The 19,747-nt window shown below is 56.6% G+C and overlaps 1 protein-coding gene and 1 long non-coding RNA gene across 4 annotated transcripts in view; both read left to right on the top strand.

The window, feature by feature from the left end:
* Positions 1 to 15,282, top strand: part of LOC135977348 (uncharacterized) — a 215,647-nt gene extending 200,365 nt beyond the window's left edge. Inside the window, exons 1-3 of one of the 3 annotated variants that reach the window (XR_010594800.1) lie at positions 11,434 to 11,589; positions 14,624 to 14,737; positions 15,079 to 15,282. This is a non-coding gene — a long non-coding RNA (uncharacterized LOC135977348). Of the gene's footprint in view, positions 1 to 11,433; positions 11,590 to 12,490; positions 12,620 to 14,623; positions 14,738 to 15,078 lie in introns of those variants that run through there. The other 2 variants (XR_010594799.1, XR_010594801.1) reach the window with 2 other exon arrangements.
* On the top strand, positions 27 to 5,807 carry LOC135977347 (glutamic acid-rich protein-like). The gene is made up of 3 exons (XM_065577805.1): positions 27 to 3,277; positions 3,685 to 3,876; positions 5,548 to 5,807. Exon 1 carries the CDS (start codon positions 2,310 to 2,312, stop codon positions 2,544 to 2,546), a length of 237 nt encoding a protein of 78 aa, XP_065433877.1. The 5' UTR covers positions 27 to 2,309; the 3' UTR covers positions 2,547 to 3,277; positions 3,685 to 3,876; positions 5,548 to 5,807.
* Positions 15,283 to 19,747: the final 4,465 nt, after the last annotated feature.

Here is a 19,747-nt window from a genome sequence, read left to right as displayed (position 1 = left end):
ATTTGTCCTTATTGAATTACATCCTGTTTACTTCAGACCATTTCTCCAGTTTGTCCAGATCATTTTGAAGTTTAATCTTATCCTCCAAAGCACTTGCAACCCCTCCCAGCTTGGTATCGTCCGCGAGCTTTATAAGTGCACTCTCTATGCCATGATCTACATCGTTGATGAAGATATTGATGTAGCGTCTCAGCAGGGCTCTATCTCCCCTCAGCCACGCCGGGCCCAGTGACACCATGGGAGATGTGGTGTCTCCTGCCTCCATCTCCCATCAGCCACTGTGAGAGCCATGGCACCATGGGAGTGGTTGTCTCTCCGGCCTCCATGTCCTGTCAGCCACTGCAAGGCCCGGCCCAGACTTCCCATTTCCGGTGCGAGTCCGGAAGCAGAAGTTGCCATGAGTTGGTGCCGGGAAGGGTGGTGCTGTGGTCAGGAGAAAGCAGGAGGAGTAGGTGGGGTCCGTGCTACCGTGGGGAGGTGCCGCCCTTGCTGTGAAAGGGCCCAGCCGTTATGGGAGATGTTGTCTCCCTGCCCTGCCACGCTCTGCACCAGCCCCTGCCTGTCATGGGAGGTGCAGGCTCCAGCCTGCAGAGCTGCAGCAGGGAACTTTGGATGTGAGATTGAAATGGAGTTTTAGTGCCATTATTTTTTTATTTCAAAACAGAACAAAACAAACCTAATTTATCTCAAACCTACAAACAGGATTTTACAAACCATGAGTGTGGTTTAGGTCCTTAAAACCTTACACAATTACACACCAATATTTACACACGCAAATTCTTTTTTGCCTAATATCCCTTGCATTGCTCTAATTATTTTTTTATAATACTGTACCCTGATTACATTCCCATTTTGTAGAATCGAACGCAGTCAAGTTAACTTCCAGTAGAAACCTCATATATATAGTGATTTTGATTACAAACATTTCTGTGGGGAAAATCAGCAGCAAAATCATCCGGCCCGAGCATCATGAGATTTTCCCAGCGCCCCCCAAGTTGCCCGCGGCCCCTGGGCATGGGCCCCCCAAGTTGCCCGCGGCCCCTGGGCATGGGCCCCCCAAGTTGCCCGCGGCCCCTGGGCGTGGGCCCCCTGTGCGTTAATCCACCACTGCAATGGCTGCGGAGCTCAGGATCCCGCTTCCCAGAATGCCCGGAATGCTGGGCGGAGATGGAACACGCGGGGAGCGACCACCAGAGCCAATCAGAAGCCAGCGCTCAGAGACAAAGGGCTCGGTTTACAGTCGGTTGTTGGCTGTTGGTGGAGTGGAGCGGAGGGAGACGCAGCACAGCCTGGAGGTGCCCATTGACAATGAGACTGAAGACCTGGTAAGGATCCCCACGTGTGCTTGTTTTCCTTGTGAATTTCAAGCTGGCCAAGGAGTACAGGGCGGCATCAGCCCCTAGAGAACTGATACTCAACTCCCATTCTGCTGCGCAGGGGCTGGGAGGGAGCTGGTTGGGGGGGGGGGTCGAGCCCCTTGTAAATGCTGTTATTGTTGATGGGTTATTAGTCTAGTTGCTCCTGTTCTTTCCTTAGCCCCAGGCCTTTCTTCCCTCTGCCCAATAAGCTCCCTCACTTGTTGTGTTGTTCCTGGGGGGATTGTGATAGATTTGTACCCCTTGTGCCTGGATGATGATCCTCGTCTGTTATTGGGCACTAAACACTTCCCCAGGGCACAGCAGCCCTTGTGACTCAGGCGCTAGGAGGGGCCCCTTGGGGTGGAATCTGCAGGTGCCAAGAGAGTCCTTCACTTCGGAGGGAAGAATCCCATGCACCGCTACAGGCTGGGTGCCGACTGGCTAAGCGGCAGTTCTGCAGAAAAGGACCTGGGGATTACAGTGGATGAGAAGCTGGATATGCGTCAGCAGTGTGTCCTTGTTGCGAAGAAGGCTAACGGCATATTGGGCTGCATTAGTAGGAGCATTGCCAGCAGTTCGAGGGACGTGATCATTCCCCTCTATTCGACGTTGGTGAGGCCACATCTGGAGTATTGCATCCAATTTTGCCGCCCCCCCCCCCCCCACTACAGAAAGGATGTGGACACATTGGAGAGAGCCCAGTGGAGGGCAATGAAAATGATCAGGGGGCCAGAGCACATGATTTATGAGGAGAGGCTGAGGGAACTGGGCTTATTAAGTCTGCGGAGGAGAACCTGTCTACAGAGGAGGAGGAGAATTTTTCAGCAGAAGAGGAGGAGGAGGAGCTCTCCATAGACGAGGAAGAGGACTTGACCACAGAGAAGGAGGAGGAAGAAGAAGGTAAAGGAAGAGGAAGAGAAGGACGTGGCCTTGGTGGAGGAACATCTGATCATGGAGCAAAAGGAAGAAGAGAAGGATCTGGCCATGGAGCAGGAAGAGGAGCACCTGCCTATGGAGGAAGAGGAGAAGGCCCAGGCCACAGAGGAGGACAAGGAGGACCTGGACCAGGAGGAGGAGAAGGAAGAGGACCCAGTAATGGAGGACGACGAGGATGTGGCCATGCAGGAGAAAGAAGAGAAGGAAGAGGAGGTACTGGCTATGGAGGAAAAGGAAGTGGAAGAGGATTAGGACTTGGCCACGGAGAAGGAGCAGGAGGAAGAGGACTTGGCACAGAGGAGGAGGGGGATGATGTGGCCATGCAGGGGGAAGAAGAAGAGGCAGAAGAGGAGGGGGAGGACCTGGCTATAGACTAGGAGGACCCAGGAATGGAGGAGGAGGAGGATGTGCTGATGCAGGGGGAAGAAGAAGAGGAGGGGGAGGACCTGGCCATAGGAATGGAGCACGTGGTCATGGACAAGAAAGCAGAAGAGGATGACTTGGATGAGGAGGAGGAGGAGGGCAAGGCCAAGTCCTCTTCCACCTCCATGGCCAGGTCCCCCTTGCCCAGATGTGTAAATAGGGCAGTAATGAGTAGGAGCAGGGGGGGAATCTTACCTCTCTCTATAGCATTGGTGAGAGAGATAATGGAATAGTGACAGCCAGTTCTGGTGTCCATGTTTTAAAAGGAGGGTGTTAAATTGAAGAGGGTGCAGAAAAGAGTCACACAAATGATCTGAGAGCTGGAGAAAATGACCTACAGTGAGAGACTCAGATTGTAGGTGGGTGAAATTTAATGGCCTGGAACATTCAGGAGGTCAGATGAGATGATCCAATGGTGCCTTCTGGCCTTAAGCTCTATGAAACTCGATGAAGCATCGCCTCCCTCCACCCCCCGGTCCGATGTGCTTCACCGCACAGAAGGATGGCCGGACAGCCTAGAAAGACCCTGCTTCAAAGCGGCCCTGGTGGAGAAGACAGCGGTAAGAGTGAGAGATGAGTGAGAGACGGCTGTGGGGACCTGGCGGGAGGGCAGGAGATCTCGGACAAGGAAGGGGCTCCCCTGGGCAGGGCACTGGAGGGGACAGCAGAGAGCAGGGATTCCTGGGGCTGAGGTCTGGGCACCGCCAAGAGGAAATTCTGGGCGTCAGCGCTGGGGGCAGGTGGGGAATCGTGGGACTGGAGGGTAAGCTGAGGCTGGGGGTAGAAAGGTAAGGGGCAGCTACGAGAGGCTGGACAAGGGTCAAGTTGGAAGGGAAGGAGGGAATCGGGAGGACAGGGCCCAGCTGTGTTGCCAGAGGATCCTGCTGTCTGTGTCTAGACAGCCTCTCTGGGAAGTGCCCAGGGGTCAGTGGGGCCTGAATCTGACCTTCTCCTTTGGGTCTTACAGGAACTAACTGAGGAGCTGCCCCAGGACTCTGGGCCCAGCTCTGTCCTCTCCAGCTCCATGGACTGCACGTGAAACCTCCCGTACCAGAAGCTCCCGTCCGGCTCCCCCAGCTCTGGTGCTGCTCAGACCCAGAGACGCTGCCTCCTCCATGGCCAGATTCTCCTCCACCTCCTGCACAGCCTGCAGTGATGGGTAAGTGAACCCGTGGCCACAGAGACCCCATGGGCACAGGTGGGGATTGAATCTGGGCCCTTCACCACGGGCACAAGCTCTGTCAGGCTCCCATTCAGAAAGCCATGGAAGGCTCTGCCTGCAGACACCCGCTCTCCATTCCCACTGCCAGACTCTTGCCCGCAGTGACAATGAAGAAGCAGGAGAACTTCTGCCAGAGAACCCCTGGGCTGCACAGTCGGGTGTCACTGGGACGTCTCTGGGAGCCATTTCCAGTGTGTTCTGGTGGGGTCATTTTCCTTCTCGAATCCAGGGTGTCTCTGCTCCCAGAATCTCAGCCAGGGAGGCCACCCTGCAGAATATGGCCCCGCAGTTTGGCGATGGGCTGCAGGAGTCACCACGTAGGTGTGCAGCAGCTGTAGCGCCTGCACTGACCATGGGCCAAAACCTGCAGCCCTGACAGCCCAGGATACCCCCACGGATGGCAACGGGAGGGTAGCCTGGGTAACTAGCTGCTGGGCCAGGGCATATAGAGAGAGGACTCAGAGATGCAGGAAACCAATGGCCAGAGAAGTGAAGGATGTAAGGGAAAGAGAAGAGCTAGGACATCTGGGGAGCTGCTGTGGCGCTTGGGTGAGTGTCTTGTCCCTCGGGGGATCTTCCCCTCTGGCCCCCTACCCCAGCCCTAGGGCAGCCTGCCTGCTGCACCCCAAACTCCTCATCCCTGGCCCAGCCCCACACCCTGCACCCCCTCCCGCACCCCAACGCCCTGTCCCAGCCCAGAGCCTGCACCCAGCACCCAAACCCCCTCCCATGCCCCCTCCTGCACCCCAACCCTCTGTCCCAGCCCAGAGCCTGCACCCAGCCCCCAAATCCCCCTCTCGCACCCAGCCCCCAAACCCCCTCCTACACTCCAACTCCCGGTCCCAGCCCAGAGCCTGCACCCAGCACCCAAATCTCCCTCTCACACCCGGCCCCCAAACCCCCTCCCACACCCCCTCCTGCACCCCAACTCCCGGTCCCAGCCCAGAGCCTGCACCCAGCACCTAAACTCCATCCTAGAGCCTGCACCCCTTCTGCACCTCAACCCCCAGCCCAGAGCCTGCACCCAGCACCCAAATCCCCCTCTCACACCCAGCCCCCAAACCCCCTCCCACACCCCCTCCTGCACCCCAACCCCCGGTCCCAGTCCAAAGCCTGCACCCAGCACCCAAACTCCATCCTATAGCCTGCACACCCTTCTGCACCCCAACCCCCTGCCGCAGCCCAGAGCCTGCACCCAGCACCCAAACTCCATCCCAGAGCCTGCACCCCTTCTGCACCCCAACCCTAACCCCCTGCCCCAGCCCAGAGCCTGCACCTAGCCCCCAAACCCCCTCTCACACCCAGCCCCCAAACCCCCTCCTGTGCCCCCAAACCCCCTCCCGTACCCCCTCCTGCACCCCAACCCCCTGTCCCAGCCCAGAGCCTGCACCCAGCACCCAAACCCCCTCTCACACCCAGCCCCCAAACCCCCTCCTGCACCCCAACTCCATGCTCCAGCCCAGAGCCTGCACCCCCTTCTGCACCCCAACCCCCTGTCCCAGTCCAGAGCCTGCACCCAAACTCCGTCCCAAAGCCCGCACCCCAAACGCCCTCCCTGAACCTTGCAGTCCCTTCTAACCCGATGGGTCTATAATTCTTTGATTCTAGCATCTGTCACCTAAAAAGCAGGGCTGGCGCGTATGGATTTCCTCCGCATCCTCTGCACTGAAGACAGAAGTTTCTCCGCAATGGCCTGGTCTTCCTGGAGTGCTCCTTTAGCGCCTCGATCGCCTAGTGGCTTTGCTGACTGTTTGGCAGACTTCCTGCATCCCATGTACTTAACCAGTACTTTGCTGTTAGTTGTTGTGCCTTAGCTAGTTGCTCTTCACGTTCTTTTTTGGCCTTATTATACTTTGCATTTGACTTGCCAGAGTTTGTGCGTCTTTGTATTTTCCTCACTAGGATTTGACTTCCAAAGTGCCTCTTTTACTCGGCTGTTTAGCCCTGGGGGCATTTTTTTTATCCTCGCACTGGTTTGTTTTTTATTTGCGGGATACATGTAGTGGGAGCCTCTAGCATGGTGTTTTTAAACAGTCTCCGCGCGCTTTGCTGGCATTTCACCCTGGCGTGTTGCTTTTAATTTCCATTTAACGAGCCTCCTCACGTCTGTGCAGTTCCCCTTTCTGAGTTGAATGCTCCTGCGGTGGGTTTCTTTGGCAGTTCCCCCTCCAGGGCTGTGCCATGTAATTCCATCAGGACTGCGATTCCTGAGAGTAACTACTCCAGCGTGGAGGCTGCGCGGTGAGAGCTCACACCGTGCACTGTCCTAAGCAGAGAACGTCTCCAAGGGCCGGCGCTGCGGTACCGCTCCTCGCCAACGCCGCCCGGCTCCGCTGCATGTGCCCTGTCAGCCAGCAGGGGTTTGTTCTCGATTGTCACAAACGGGGGATAAAAGGACTCTCCTGATCAGTGTGAAGGGGACGTTACCAGCATTCAGCCAGTATTCACAGAGGCGCTGGGCGTCATCTGGCCCCTCGGCAGCTCGGGGCATAGGGCAGAAAGTGAAGTCACAGCCTGCGCTGATTCAATGTACTGCCCACCCGTTGCTCCCCTCCCCTACATGGCCTGTTCCCTTTCCCCTCCCTCGCCTGCCCCCCCCCCCAACGGGGCCTGTTTGCAACAGCAGCAGGTGCGGGGACAGAGGCAGGAGCAGCATTGACCCCCGTATGTCACAGGGTCGGATAAGCTCAGATGAAAGCACATGGCCCCATTAATCTCTGGGAGGGGCCGGCAGGGATAGGACAGTGGCAGCGGGGGCGGGGGGGCACAGGGTCTCCTTCGCTCAGCTCAGGGCACTGTGCGGTTAACAGGACACTTGTTTTCCTTGGCGACGGCGTCATCTAGCCGTTCCTCCGTGACGCTCCCCAGTGCAGCAGGGCTCTACCCCTGCACCAATGAACTAGGCCAGGCCGCGCTGCAGGGACGGCGCAAGGAGAGGTGGCCGGGCAGCTTCCCCTCAGCAATCAGCCCCACGGCCATCGAGATGCTCTTTTAAAGTCACTTTCCCAGTCAGGAAGCTGCAGAGGGGCCGGAGTGTGAGACAGAGCAGCCCACCTGCCCCCACAGGCCAGCCCATGCCATGCCGGCAGCTCAGTGCAGGGCACATTCCTGGTCACCGAGCTCAACGCCCATGGGCTCACCTGGATGGCGTGTCCCTCTGCCTAGGACGGCAGATCAGCCCCTTAGCACGGGGCTCTGCAGACCCCGCCCGCGAGAGGGGTCCCGCAGGGCAGAGAGCGGATCATGCTAGTGCAGGGGCATCAGGTAGCAACCAGAGGGGAGCACGGAGATGAAATGTCCAGCCGTCTCTGTGGTGGAAAGGGTCTCTGAGGCTCAAGGCAGGAGGCTACCAACCCTCAGGGACCCGCTCTGACTCCTGCACTCACGGCCCTCCAGGGGCTAGTGCAGACGGCACAGGGGCACACTAGTGACAAGGCACCTGCGAGGTCAGAGGTGCAGAGCACCCCCGCCATCCGGAGACCTGAACTGCCCTCCACACCAACCACATCACTCCTCCAAAATCCCAACCTGGCCTGGCCTCTCCCCGCTCCTCTCTGGGACACTCAGTGCTGGGCTAGAGTGCTGGGAGCCACCGTGTGAGGAGATCGTCTGCACAGGGGGATCTCTCTCACCGTCCTCCCTCACCCTCAGGAGGGGACACAGCACAGACCCGCCGAACCCCATCGCCCCTCGGAAGGGGGCTCAGGCCCAGCCAGATGTTCAACAAGGACAAGTGCAGAGTCCTGCACTTCGGACGGAAGAATCCCATCCACTGCTACAGGCTGGGAACCGACTGGCTAAGCGGCAGTTCTGCAGAAAAGGACCTGGGGATTACAGTGGATGAGAAGCTGGATACGCGTCAGCAGTGTGCCCTTGTTGCCAAGAAGGCTAACGGCATTTTGGGCTGTATAAGTAGGGGCATTGCCAGCAGATCGAGGGACATGATCATTCCCCTCTATTCGGCATTGGTGAGGCCTCATCTGGAGTATTGTGTCCAGTTTTGGGCCCCACACTACAAGAAGGATATGGAAAAATTGGAAAGAGTCCAGTGGAGGGCAACAAAAATGAATAGGGGGCTGGGGCACATGACTTATGAGGAGAGGCTGAGGGAACTGGGATTATTTAGTCTGCAGAAGAGAAGAATGAGGGGGGATTTGATAGCTGCCTTCAACTACCTGAAGGGGGGATCCAAAGAGGATGGATCTAGACTGTTCTCAGTGGTGGCAGGTGACAGAGCAAGGAGCAATGGTCTCAAGTTGCAGTGGGGGAGGTTTAGATTGGATATTAGGAAAAACTTTTTCACTAGGAGGGTGGTGAAGCACAGGAATGGGTTCCCTAGGGAGGTGGTGGAATCTCCTTCCTTAGAGGTTTTTAAGGTCAGGCTTGACAAAGCCCTGGCTGGGATGATTTAGTTGGTGTTGGTCCTGCTTTGACCAGGGGATTAGACTAGATACCTCCTGAGGTCCCTTCCAACCCTGAGATTCTATGATTGGGGGAGGTCCTGGAAGATTGGAAAGAAGGCAAATATAATGCCCATATTTCAAAAAGGGAAGAAAGAGAACCTGGGGAACTACAGACCGGTCCGCCTCACTCAGTCCCTGGCAAAATGATAGAGCAGGTCCTCAAGGAATCCATTTTGAAGCACTTGGAGGAGAGGAAGGTGATCGGGAACAGTCAACCTGGATTCACCAAGGGCAAGTCATGCCTGACCAACCTGATTGCCCTGCGACAACATCCCTATCACCCTCATGTCCCATTGAACCAGCTAACGTCCCTGTTCGGGCTAAACTTTCTTTCGTCTAGGCGATATTGACTGCCCAGAGGCACTAGCTCACCCCCTCTGGTGCCTGGGCCATGGGCAGGGAAACAGCTACTGCTCTCGGTTACGCTGCAGCTCAAGGGGCAGAGGTCTGCGCCTGGTGGATCAAAGGGCCTTGGTCTGAGGATGAGTCGGGGGGGGGGTCGGTTTGGCTCCCCAGGATGTTGAGGTTGGGAGCTGTACAAATATAGGAAATGACACAAAAATTGCCCAGCCGCCTTGTCTGTGCGTGATCCTGGGGGCAGGAGGACAAGGCCGCTGTCTCTGAGCAAGACCCAGCAGCATCAGGGGTCGGTGCCGGATGTGCAATGGGCAGAAACACGCCTGCCACAGGCTCACTTGGGCAGCAATCCCTCTGCACTGCTCCTTCCTGGTCCAGCCAGCCCCAGACGAGCCTGTCCCAGAGACACGGGCTGTCCCGTCGCCCCAGTGCCCCGTGACCCCAGCCGGATCTGGAGCGGCTCCTCTCTCAGAGGACAGCCCGGCAGAGCTGGGTCACAGCTGTGGCCTATGGAGGGTCCCTGGTTTTGAACACGTAACATCACACAAGGGGCTTCCCAAACTGTCTGGGCGATGCTGCTCCACACGCTCCCCAGGACATTAGGAACCAGGCGGTTGTTAGGGTTCAAACGCCCCTCCCCAGGCGTGTTCGCAGCCAGAGGCTGGCAATAGGGGGTAGGGGGGACTGGCAATGGGGGGCAGGGGGGCAGGGAGAGGCTGGCAGTGGGGGGCGGGGGGGCAGGGGGGTGCAGGGAGAGGATGGCAATGGGGGGCAGGGAGAGGCTGGCAATGGGGGCAGGGGGGTGCAGCCCGAGGGTGGCAATGGGGGGCGGGGGGTGCAGGGAGAGGTTGGCAATAGAGGGCAGGGTGGTACAGCCAGAGGGTGGCAATGTGGGGTGGAGGGGCAGGGAGAGGCTGGCAATGAGGGGCCGGGGGATGCAGGGAGAGCCTGGCAATGGGGGCGGGGGGTGCAGCCAGAGGCTGGCAATGGGGGGCAGGGAGAGGCTGGCAATGGGCGGCGGGGGTAGCAGCCAGAGGCTGGCAATGGAGGGGCAGGGGGGACAGGGAGAGGCTGGCAATGGGGGGCAGGGGGCTGTGGGTCACGCCCCTTCCCCCGCTCCCCCCCAGCCGGAGATCTGCCCGGGACGCTCCGTCTCCCAGAGATCCTGGGGCAGGCGCTGGCTGCAGCCCGGCCGGACGCACAGGAAGGGGCCGGGCTCGGGAGCGGTGGGGGGGAAGTGGGGCGGACAGCCCCAGAGATCGGACCTGGGGCCGGGGGGAGACCCCGGGGAAAGTGACTCCGCACAAGGGCTCCTGGGGGGGGGTCCCCTGTGGGGCGGTGTCAGGGAGGGGGGAGCCGGAGTTGCGGGGGGGGGGGGGGGTGTTGAACTGTCTGTGCAGCCGGGTGATGCAGGGACGCTGAGAGCCACTGACCAGAACTGTGAACACGTGTCTCTGCCAGCCCCTGCTCTGCCCCTTCCCGGCTCTGGGCTGGGGCAGGGGTGGGGGTGCAGGACCGGGGAGGGAGTTTGGGTGTGTGATGGGGGAGGGGCGCAGGCCCCGGGAGGGAGTTTGGGTGCGGGATGGGGGAGGGGCGCAGGCTCTGGGAGGAAGTTTGGGTGAGGGGGTGGGTGTGCAGGCTCTGGGAGGAAATGAGGGTGGGAGGGGATGCTGGGTGCAGGCTCAGCTGGGGCAGTGGTGGGGGTGCAGGAGGGGTGAGGGGTGCAGGTTCCGGGAGGGAGTTTGGGTGCAGGAGGGGTGCAGGGTGCAGGCTCTGGGGGGGAGTTTGGGTGCAGGGGGTGAGGGGGCGGGCGTGCAGGCTCTGGGAGGAAATGGGGGTGTGGGGTGCCAGCTCTGGGATGGAGTGTGGGTCCTGGATGCAGGCTCTGGGCAGGGACAGGGGTTGGGTGCAGGAGGGGTGAGAGGGTACAGCCCCTGGGAGGGTTTTTGGGTTGGCGGGGAGGGAGTTTGGGGGCGGGAAGGGATGTGGGGGTAGGCGGTTGGGTGCAGGCTCTTGGAGCGGGTGGAGGATACAGCATTTACCTGGGGCAGCGGCTCCTAGGCGGCATAGGCCAGGGGGTCTCCACACGCTGCTGCCCCCCTCACTCCCCCAGGGGCCGCAGCGCAGGGATGGGCCTTTTTTAATCGCCTGGGGGAGGCAGGTGGGACCGGGGGCCGCACGGTGGGGGGGGGAGTGTGCAGGGGCGGCAGGAGGGACTGGGGGACGCATGGGGGTGGCAGGCAGGGTCGCGGGATAGACCCGGCCCTGAACATTTGTGGAGCCGGGCCCCAGGCCAGGAATATTCCTGGTGCCCAGGCACCACGAGCCCCTACAACTCGCCGCCCGTGCCTCCTCATTCCCCCCCCCACCTGCCAGGTTCTTCCTCGCCATTCCCTCCCTGCCAGTCATCTCCCTGCCTCTCCGCTCCCCCCTCACCCCTCTGTGCTATGGGGAGGGGGTGGAGGAGAGACCCTGGGGAGCAGCAGGAGGGGGCGAGTGGGGGGGCGGAGTCTCGGGCTGCAGAGACTGGGCAGGGAGCTACTCCCCCCTTCCCCCGCCCAGGGAAGCTTCATCCCCCGCCCACACTTTCCCTGTCTGTAGAAATTCCCTCCAGTTCATCCCCTTTTCTCTCCTTGTCACGTGTCGCCCAGCGTGGCAGAATCTGTCTGCAGGGAAAGAACCTGGGGAATCGTGATGGGAACGTACCTAAAGCCTGTTCTCCCACCTCCACAACTGCCCTTCTCGCCCTGCCAGGCTGCAGAACGACGCCCACGCTTCGCTCCAGGCCTTGGCACAGGGCAGAGAAATGGCTGCAGCGGAGCCAGTTCAGGTAGGGGTTCTTGGGGGGTGGCTGGTGGGTTGCTGCAGGAGGGAGGGGGCAGCAATACACAGGGGGTGGGAAGGTTTGGGTCTGGTTTGGAGGTGGGAGCGGGGCAGGAAATTCCCAGGGTGGAGAAAGGGAGGAGGCCAGGGGGTGGCAAACCTGCTGGGACTTGTTTAATAAGTGCCCTGGATTCTAGGATCAGAGCCATGCGGTTCGGAGGGGAAATGCCCTAATTTGTGGGAGAGGAAACAACCCACCTAGGTGAGGTTAGGAAACACTGACCAGGCTCCCAGTGCTGGAGCCTGACCCGACTGACCAAGGGCAGCTGCGAAATATGAAAGGGGCAGCGTAGGGGCCCTGCCCCTCCCTTCATATCCAGCTCCTCGCAATGAGGAGGGTGTTGGTATCTACCAGGGAATTGTCCCTGGACCCTGCCAGGGCTCCATCTCCTGTATCAGCCCCTGGCTAGTAGGTGTGTGATGGATCTGCTGGGAGAGACCTGGGGCTCTCTCTTCGTCCCCTCACCTGGGTGTTTCCTGGATGCTCTGGTACCAGATAGATTCATGGAGGACAGGTCCATTGATGGCTATTAGCCGGGATGGGCAGGGACGGTGTCCCTGGTCTCTGTTTGCTAGAAACTGGGAATAGGCGACAGGTGAATCACTTGATGATTCCCTGTTCTGTTCATTCCCTCTGAGGCGTCTGGCACTGGCCACTGTCGGCAGACAGGATACTGGGCTAGATGGACCTTTGGTCTGACTCAGGCTGGCCGTTCTTATGAGTGGTTTGGGGGTTGGTCTCTGACTGCGAGCCCCTCAGAGCTTCCATTTGATTGGCTCCTTTCCCCCATGAATAGTGGAGTTGTGGCTGGGGCAGCAGGCACTGAGTGGGGGGCACCTGTTGTTTCAGGGGCCGGTGAGCTTCCAGTAGGTGGCTGTGTATTTCACCGCGGGGCAGGGGGCTCTGCTGGACCCCGCTCAGAGAGCCCTCTACACAGACGTCATGCAGCAGAACTATGAGAACGTGACCTCGCTGGGTAAGGGTTCCTGTCCCCTCGGTTCTTAGGAAGGGAAATGCAGAGTTAAGGCTTATGGCATCCCCACAATGCAACCTCTACTCTGCCCTGTTTCAGCAACACCCCAACAAGCCAGTGACACACACCCTAGCGCTCTGCCCTCCCCTGCTACAGGACGCTCTGGGAACAGCGCACAGGGGCAGCACAGCACGAAGTCTGACATCTTCTCTTTGCTAGGGCAAAACTTGGATTTAGGTCCAATGTGACAAACAGAAACTTCTGACCCCTGGCCGGCACTCACACACTGATCCCACTCCACACAAACCAGCTCGGACCTGCAAAGTGAGATCACCCCTTTCCCCTCGCCCCGAGGTTTCCTCCTGAGTCACAGACTTCGCTTAGCTCTCACTGAGCCCTGAGGATCACTAGCACATATGTCACCAGGATGCTGACAATCTCGGTGACAAGACCTCACCCCTGTGCACCTTCACGGACCCAGCCTCCAGCCCTTAGCACGGGCATGAGGCAGACTAGGCCCCCAAGTTTTACATGCAGCTCTCTTCATATCACAGTCACATCTCTGCCAAGCTGCTCCCAGTCATCCACAGCTGACACACATGCAGGAAAATGCTGGTATTCCGATCCGTGGAACACAACACAAACGGTGGCATGTTCTTCTCAGTGGTTCTTCATAGCTGTATGTCTACCCTAGAGCTTTTCCCAGCATAGCTGTGTTGGTCAGTGCTGTGATTTTTCACACCCCCATCACACAGAGCTAGGCTAGCAAAAAGTTTAAGTGCAGACTGGGGAAGAAAGTGGGTTTTTTAGTTCAGAGAACTTTAAACTATTAATCTTAACACAAACATTTTGGTATAAAAGGGCAAAGCTTCCAAGAGGAACTTCTGCCGAATGCAAGAAAAATGCACCACACACATAGTGTGAAAGCTATCGGAGCTCGGGCTCAGGCTTCAGTTCATGGGTGTCGTTCAGGTTCAGTGGCCGCAGCCCATCCCCTTGAGCAAACCTTTCCCTGGACCAGCAGATTGCTGGCAACCCTCGCGCACTTCATAGGGACGTAGTCTGGCAGCACGTGTGCATTTCCAGGTCAGCGACTGCTCAGTTTGACTTGTGCTGCTCTGAGATTCCAGATTCCACAGCTATTGGCTTTCAGAGCTGGTTTCCTGCAGAAGACGGGGTGTCCTGTATTAACAGATCAACGCCAAGTGACTGTGATCAGTCCAGGGACAATTAGAACCAGTTTCAGCCCCAGCTGTGTGCAAAAAACATTTCAAGACCAAGATGATTTTGTCAAAAGCTGCCTAGGGTGGTGGGGCTGAATCTCAGGAACATCTTTAACCAGTCACCCCATACTGGGACCAGTAACCCGTCCATGAATGACCATAGAAACCAGCATATTTCAAGGCCATCTGAATGCACCTGTGGAATTTAGGGTAGTTAGAATAGTTGGTTTTTATGCAGAAAATGATGCTTCTGTGGACTAGCTATTGCCTCTGCGGGAGGTGGATGACCTACCCCGACAGCAGAACCTTCCCATTGCTGAATATCTACACTGACCCACTACAGCACTCCAGTCATGGTGTCTCAAGTGTAGACACATCCTGAGATATGACATTCGGTGACACCCCCCGTCCCTCCTATTCCTCACTGCGCTGAATCCCACCAGCCCGTGCTCAACGGTCCCAACTCTCCTACAACTCCCCCATTCTCTTGGGGTTTCTCTCTGGGATGAAGAAGCAGGTCCAGGGTAACTTCCCCTCTGGCTGGGGCCTTAACTTCCTGGAACGTGGAGTTCCTGTCTCTGTGTTTTAGGACCCCGTTTGCTGAGCAGTGTCTGGCTGTGTGTGTTCCCAGCAGAGATGGGAGAGTTAAATCCCTCATACGCAGAGTCTCCTGCACCTGGGGAGCTGCCCCCAGCCTTTCCCTGCTGTAAAATGGGCTGGGGTTAAAGTAATAGAAACGTCCCATGAATTCCCTGATCTCCCTTGTTTTCTTTCCCCTGAGCAGGGTGTCCAGTTTCCAAACCTGATGTGAACTCCCAGCTGGAACGAGGGGAGGAGCCGTGGGTCCCGGATCTCCAGGGCTGTGAGGAAGGAGAGATCCCCAGAGGTGCCTGCGCAGGTGAGGGATCATTAAACCAACTCAAAGCTCTCAGTGCCCGAAGGAAACAGCTGGGAGTCCCTAAAAGCCTTGTGAGCTCTCGGGGTTCAGGAGTATCCCCAGGAGGCCGTGTATCCTCAGGGCAGCTGTCGCTCATGGCTTCCTGGGCATCCTGACTGACACCTGGCAGAGCTCCCTCCCTGAGGGGATGTGGAGGCAGAATTGTTCTCCTCCTCTCTCCCCTATGGGGAAGAGTTGTGGAGAATCCAGCTACTAGGTTTCTTTTCTGTCTCTCCAGCTCTAATTTTGGTTGTTTTCCCCTTTCCATCCCTGTCTCTGAGGTTTCTCTCTCTGTCCCGCAGGTGCTGGGATGGTGAGTGAGGAGAAGAAGCAGAATCCTCAGCAGGAAAATTCTGAGAAGTGGCACCACATGGGGGATTATCGCACGGCTCCAGAGGGAATGTGTCCCGGCATCGTGTGCAGGGCAAAGCCTGTGAGAGTCAGCACAGGCCAGAGAGGGAGCAGAGAAACCAGCCAGCGGAGAAAGTGGGTAACTCCATTAATTGTCAGGGAACTCACCAGGACCTCCTGGAAACCACAGCCCAGCCGAGAATACCCACAGGAGAGAGAAAAGACACATGCACTGAGTGTGGAAAACATTTCACTAACCACTCAGGCCTTTTAAAACATCAGAGAATCCACACAGGAGAGAGAGCCCAAGAATGCAGTGAGTGCGAGAAAACCTTCACTCTCAGCTCTACCCTTAGTAACCATCAGAGGATCCACACAGGGGAGAAACCCTACGAATGCTGTGAGTGTGGGAAAAGGTTCACTCAGAGCTCAGCCCTTAATAAACATCAGAGGATCCACACAGGGGAGAAACCCTAGGAATGCAGTGAGTGCGGGAAAAGCTTGTCTGAGCTGACAGTGCTTACTGGACATCAGAATATCCACAAGGGAAAGATACCTCATCAGTGCTTTGAGTGTGGAAAAATGTTCACACAGAGTTCAGCTCTTATTACACATCACAGGATCCACACTGGAGAGCGCCCCTATGAGTGCTGTGAGTGTGAGAAACTGTTCAGGCAGAAATCAACCCTAATTACACATCAGGCAAGGCATACAGGAGAGAGACCCTATCAGTGCTGTGAGTGCGGGAAAGGCTTCAGTGTGAGCTCAGACCTCATTGTACATCAGAGAATTCACATGGGAGAGAGACCTTATAGATGCTGTGAATGCGGGAAAAGTTTCACTCAGGGCCCACCCCTTACAAGACATCAGGGTGTTCACAGGACAGCGACGCAGTGTAGAAACGTTGTGTAGGGCAGAGAAAAGACTTTTTTTAAAAACACATTTGCTAATTCCCACATAGTGACCTTGTGGTTTGTTTGCACAATTTGTGTCCCTCTGTTCTCTCAACTGCCTCGTGTGTTGCCCACTTGTGCCTTATACAGGTCGCCCTTCTCTGGGGTGAGTCCCTTGCTCCTTTCTCCTGTGAGTCATTGGAGTGTGTGTCCTTCCAGCAAGGAGTTTCCATCAGCCCCAGGTGGGGGAAATAGGGGTGACCACAAGTCGCCTCACTGAGTGAAAATGGACATGGGGTTTGTCTTCTGCTCTAGGATTTCCCTGGGCGTCGGCGTGCTGGAGGTAGCTATCCTGATGTAAACACACCGCTCTGTTTGCAGTGCTGACATAGCCCGGGCACAGGGGTTGGGGTTAGCTGGCATCTTCCCCTTTGGCCTGTCCTAATGGACACCCATTTTCCTGGTCTGGACAATCCCTGAGCATCACATTTATACTGTCACCCCAGTAGCAGAGCGATTGTTAGACACCAAGTCCCCCCTTTGCTGACAAAATGTCTCCTCCCCAGTTGTGCTCACGCTGGTCCAGGTGGTGCTGGGCAGCAGGTATTTTTCTTTTTTACCATTTTCCTTATTTCAAATACATTTCCATGTAACGAGGAGGAGCAGGAGTGGGACAGATGGATCATTTCAGCCTCTGCGAGGCCGGAAGGCAATGGGGCGAGTCGGAGGGATTCCCTCCTTCCCCATCACCGTCACTGTATCTGCTGACTCCAGCAGCGCTGGCCTGTGTCTGAGGCACAGTGGAGTTTATCCACCTGTATTTTGTCCCCCCCCCCCCCGCAGCAGAGAGTCTCCGCACTTAGGATCAATTTGATCCTGTATCCAACTCATTAGAGCTGGAGATGAGTGTCCCAGGCCTGGGTGGGGAATTCCAATGGTGCAGGCGGGTGCTCCGGCCGGGAGAGAGGCGTCTTCCCAGGTGTCTCTCCCTGCAGCAGCACCTAGGCTTGGGGGGGGAGGCGACCCCCTGCCCCCCGTATCAGCTACAAGGCCGGGCCCACAGGATAGGCGCCTCTCCCTGGCAAGGCCAGGGCTGGGGTCAGGCCTGGGCAAGGGCAGCTCAGGCTCAGCTGGGTTGGCGCAGGTTGGAGGCCGGGATAGATTGGGGCTCAGGGAAGGGTGCCCCTCCCCTGGCCATGGCAGCCCCCCCGGGTGGGTTGTCTGAGGGCCCAGGCGGCGCTAAGGAGGCTGCTGGGTGGCTGCGCGGCTGTGCAGCTTCCAGGGAACTCGGGCTACTTGTCCTGTACTGTAAGTGTAAGTGCTGTTATTTGGAGCAAGAAAAATCTGTTGTTGTTTTTTCACATCTATTGGAAGTTGAAAACTTGGTTTACAAGCCCGGCCTTAATCACGGAGACGCTCCCGACACCCACACACTCCTCCTTGCGTCTGCTTTGTACAGTTAGACTTGAAGCTCCTTCCCTTAGGAGCTGCCTCTCACAATGTGTGTGTCTAATACGACACCGAGCGCAATAGAGCCTCAGTCTTGGGTGCAGCGTCTCAGGGCCGTCCTTACCCATACGCAAAGTGTGCAGCTGTGTGGGGCACCAGCTCTTCCCCAGCCTCCGCCCCCACTCCCTTGAGGACTCCAGAAGAGGTGGGGCCTGCCCTCACCCATAAGTAGAGCGACCCGGCCTCCGGCCGGCTCCGCTCCCCGACTCCCAGGCGCATCTGAGCTACATCCTGTCAAACTAAGCTAATATCAAAGTATGTGACCAAACAGCCTTCACCAGGAGAGAAACCCCACAATTCAGGAGGGGCAATAAAACACTTGCACATTCAAAAATTGAAATCTCAGAAAATCTTTTAAGACTCAAAATTGGAAATAAATTTACCCATTTTCTTATGAAGTAGCTAAACCTGCTTCGCTATTCATCTCATTATTTGGCTGTATTAGTTACAAAAGTTTTAGCATCACTATACTAAAAGAAAGAGAGAGAGAGAGGGAAAAAAATAACCCAAACGACACATCTACAAATGATCTGAACTAGCCTAGAAAAAGCCCAGAAGCAATTTTCTCAATAGCTGGAACCAGGGCTATAAGATTGGACAGGTCACTCTGTGCTTTGAGGTTCAGTGGGAATTCCCTGCCCCTCCACGTCTGACACTTTCTTTTCCAACCCTCAGGAGACTGACTTGGGATCATAGAAGATCAGGGTTGGAAGGGACCTCAGGAGGTGTCTAGTCCAAGCCCCTGCTCAAAGCAGGACCAACCCCAACTAAATGATCTCAGCCAGGGCTTTGTTATGCCTGACCTTAAAAACCTCTAAGGAAGGAGATTCAACCACCTCCCTAGGGAACCCATTCCAGTGCTTCACCGCCCTCCTAGTGAAATAGTGTTTCCTAATATCCAACCAGATCCTCCCCACTGCAACTTGAGACTATTGCTCCTTGTTCTGTCATTTGCCATCACTGAGAACAGCCGAGCTCCATCCTCTTTGGAACCCCCCTTCATGTAGTTGAAGGCTGCTAGCCAATCCCCCCTCACTCTTCTCTTCTGCAGACTAAATAAGCCCAGTTCCCTCAGCCTCCCCTCATAGGTCATGTGCTCCAGTCCCCCCACCCCCCAAACATTTTTGTTTCCTTCCCCTGGATTCTCCAATTTGTCCATATCCATTCTGTAGTGTGGGGCCCAAAACTGGACGCAATACTCCAAGTGTGGCCTCACCAGTGCCGAATAGAGGAGAATAATCACTCCCTGAATCTGCTGGCAGTGTGCCTACTAATGGAGCCCAATAGGCCATTGGCCTTCTTGGCAACAAGGGCACACTGCTGACTCATATCCAGCTTCTCGTCCACTGTAACCTCTAGGTCAGGGGTCGGCAACCTTTCAGGAGTGGTGTGCCGAGTCTTCATTTATTCACTCTAATTTAAGATTTCGCGTGCCAGTCATACATTTTAACATTTTTAGAAGGTCTCTTTCTATAAGTTTATAATATAGAACTAAACTATTGTTGTATGTAAAGTAAATAAGGTTTTTAAAATGTTTAAGACGCTTCATTTAAAATTAAAATAAAACGCAGAGCCCCTCGGACCGGTGGCCAGGACCCGGGCAGTGTCAGTGCCACTGAAAACCAGCTCTTTTGGCCCAGTCCTTCTTGAGAGTGGGACGGGGCTTGGACACCAGCTTAAAGCCACATCTGCCCAGGGCAGCACAGCACAGTGTGCAACGCAGGGGTCACATTTTCACTGTGTGCAACTTAACCCTGAGGTTCTCAGCCCTGGGAACGAGACTGTGGAATTCCCCAGCCCATGGGAAAGATCATGAGTGTAAAATATCCCCCAGGGTCGTTACATCCCTGAGGGACCATCTGTCTCTGGGTGCTGGGGATAGAATCAGGACCTTTCACTGCCAGGCCTCTGCTTGCGACCAGAACCAGGTCAGCCGTGATCAAGTATAAACAGTGACTGACAATGAGCCTTAGCCCACCTACTGTTGTTAATGGGCAAGGCGGTAAGATCTAAATGTACAACAATGGCCTCATTTTCGGTACCTTCATTTATCTCTTTGAACTACAGAGCTGCAGGGACCTTGTTCCAACTGCATCTGGAGTCCGTGGGCAGTGCAGGGGTCCAGCCCCTCAGAGAACCAGCCCCGACGCACTTCTAGGCAGAATCCCGGGTTTGGACCCTACATCAAGAGACATTCTTGAAGTCTGGACCCAGCCCA

The sequence above is a fragment of the Chrysemys picta genome, chromosome 24 (assembly GCF_011386835.1).
Source record: "Chrysemys picta bellii isolate R12L10 chromosome 24, ASM1138683v2, whole genome shotgun sequence".
NCBI classification, from domain to species: Eukaryota; Metazoa; Chordata; order Testudines; family Emydidae; genus Chrysemys; species Chrysemys picta.
Note: the sequence above shows the minus strand (reverse complement) of the source record. Positions and strands in the feature narration are given on the sequence as shown.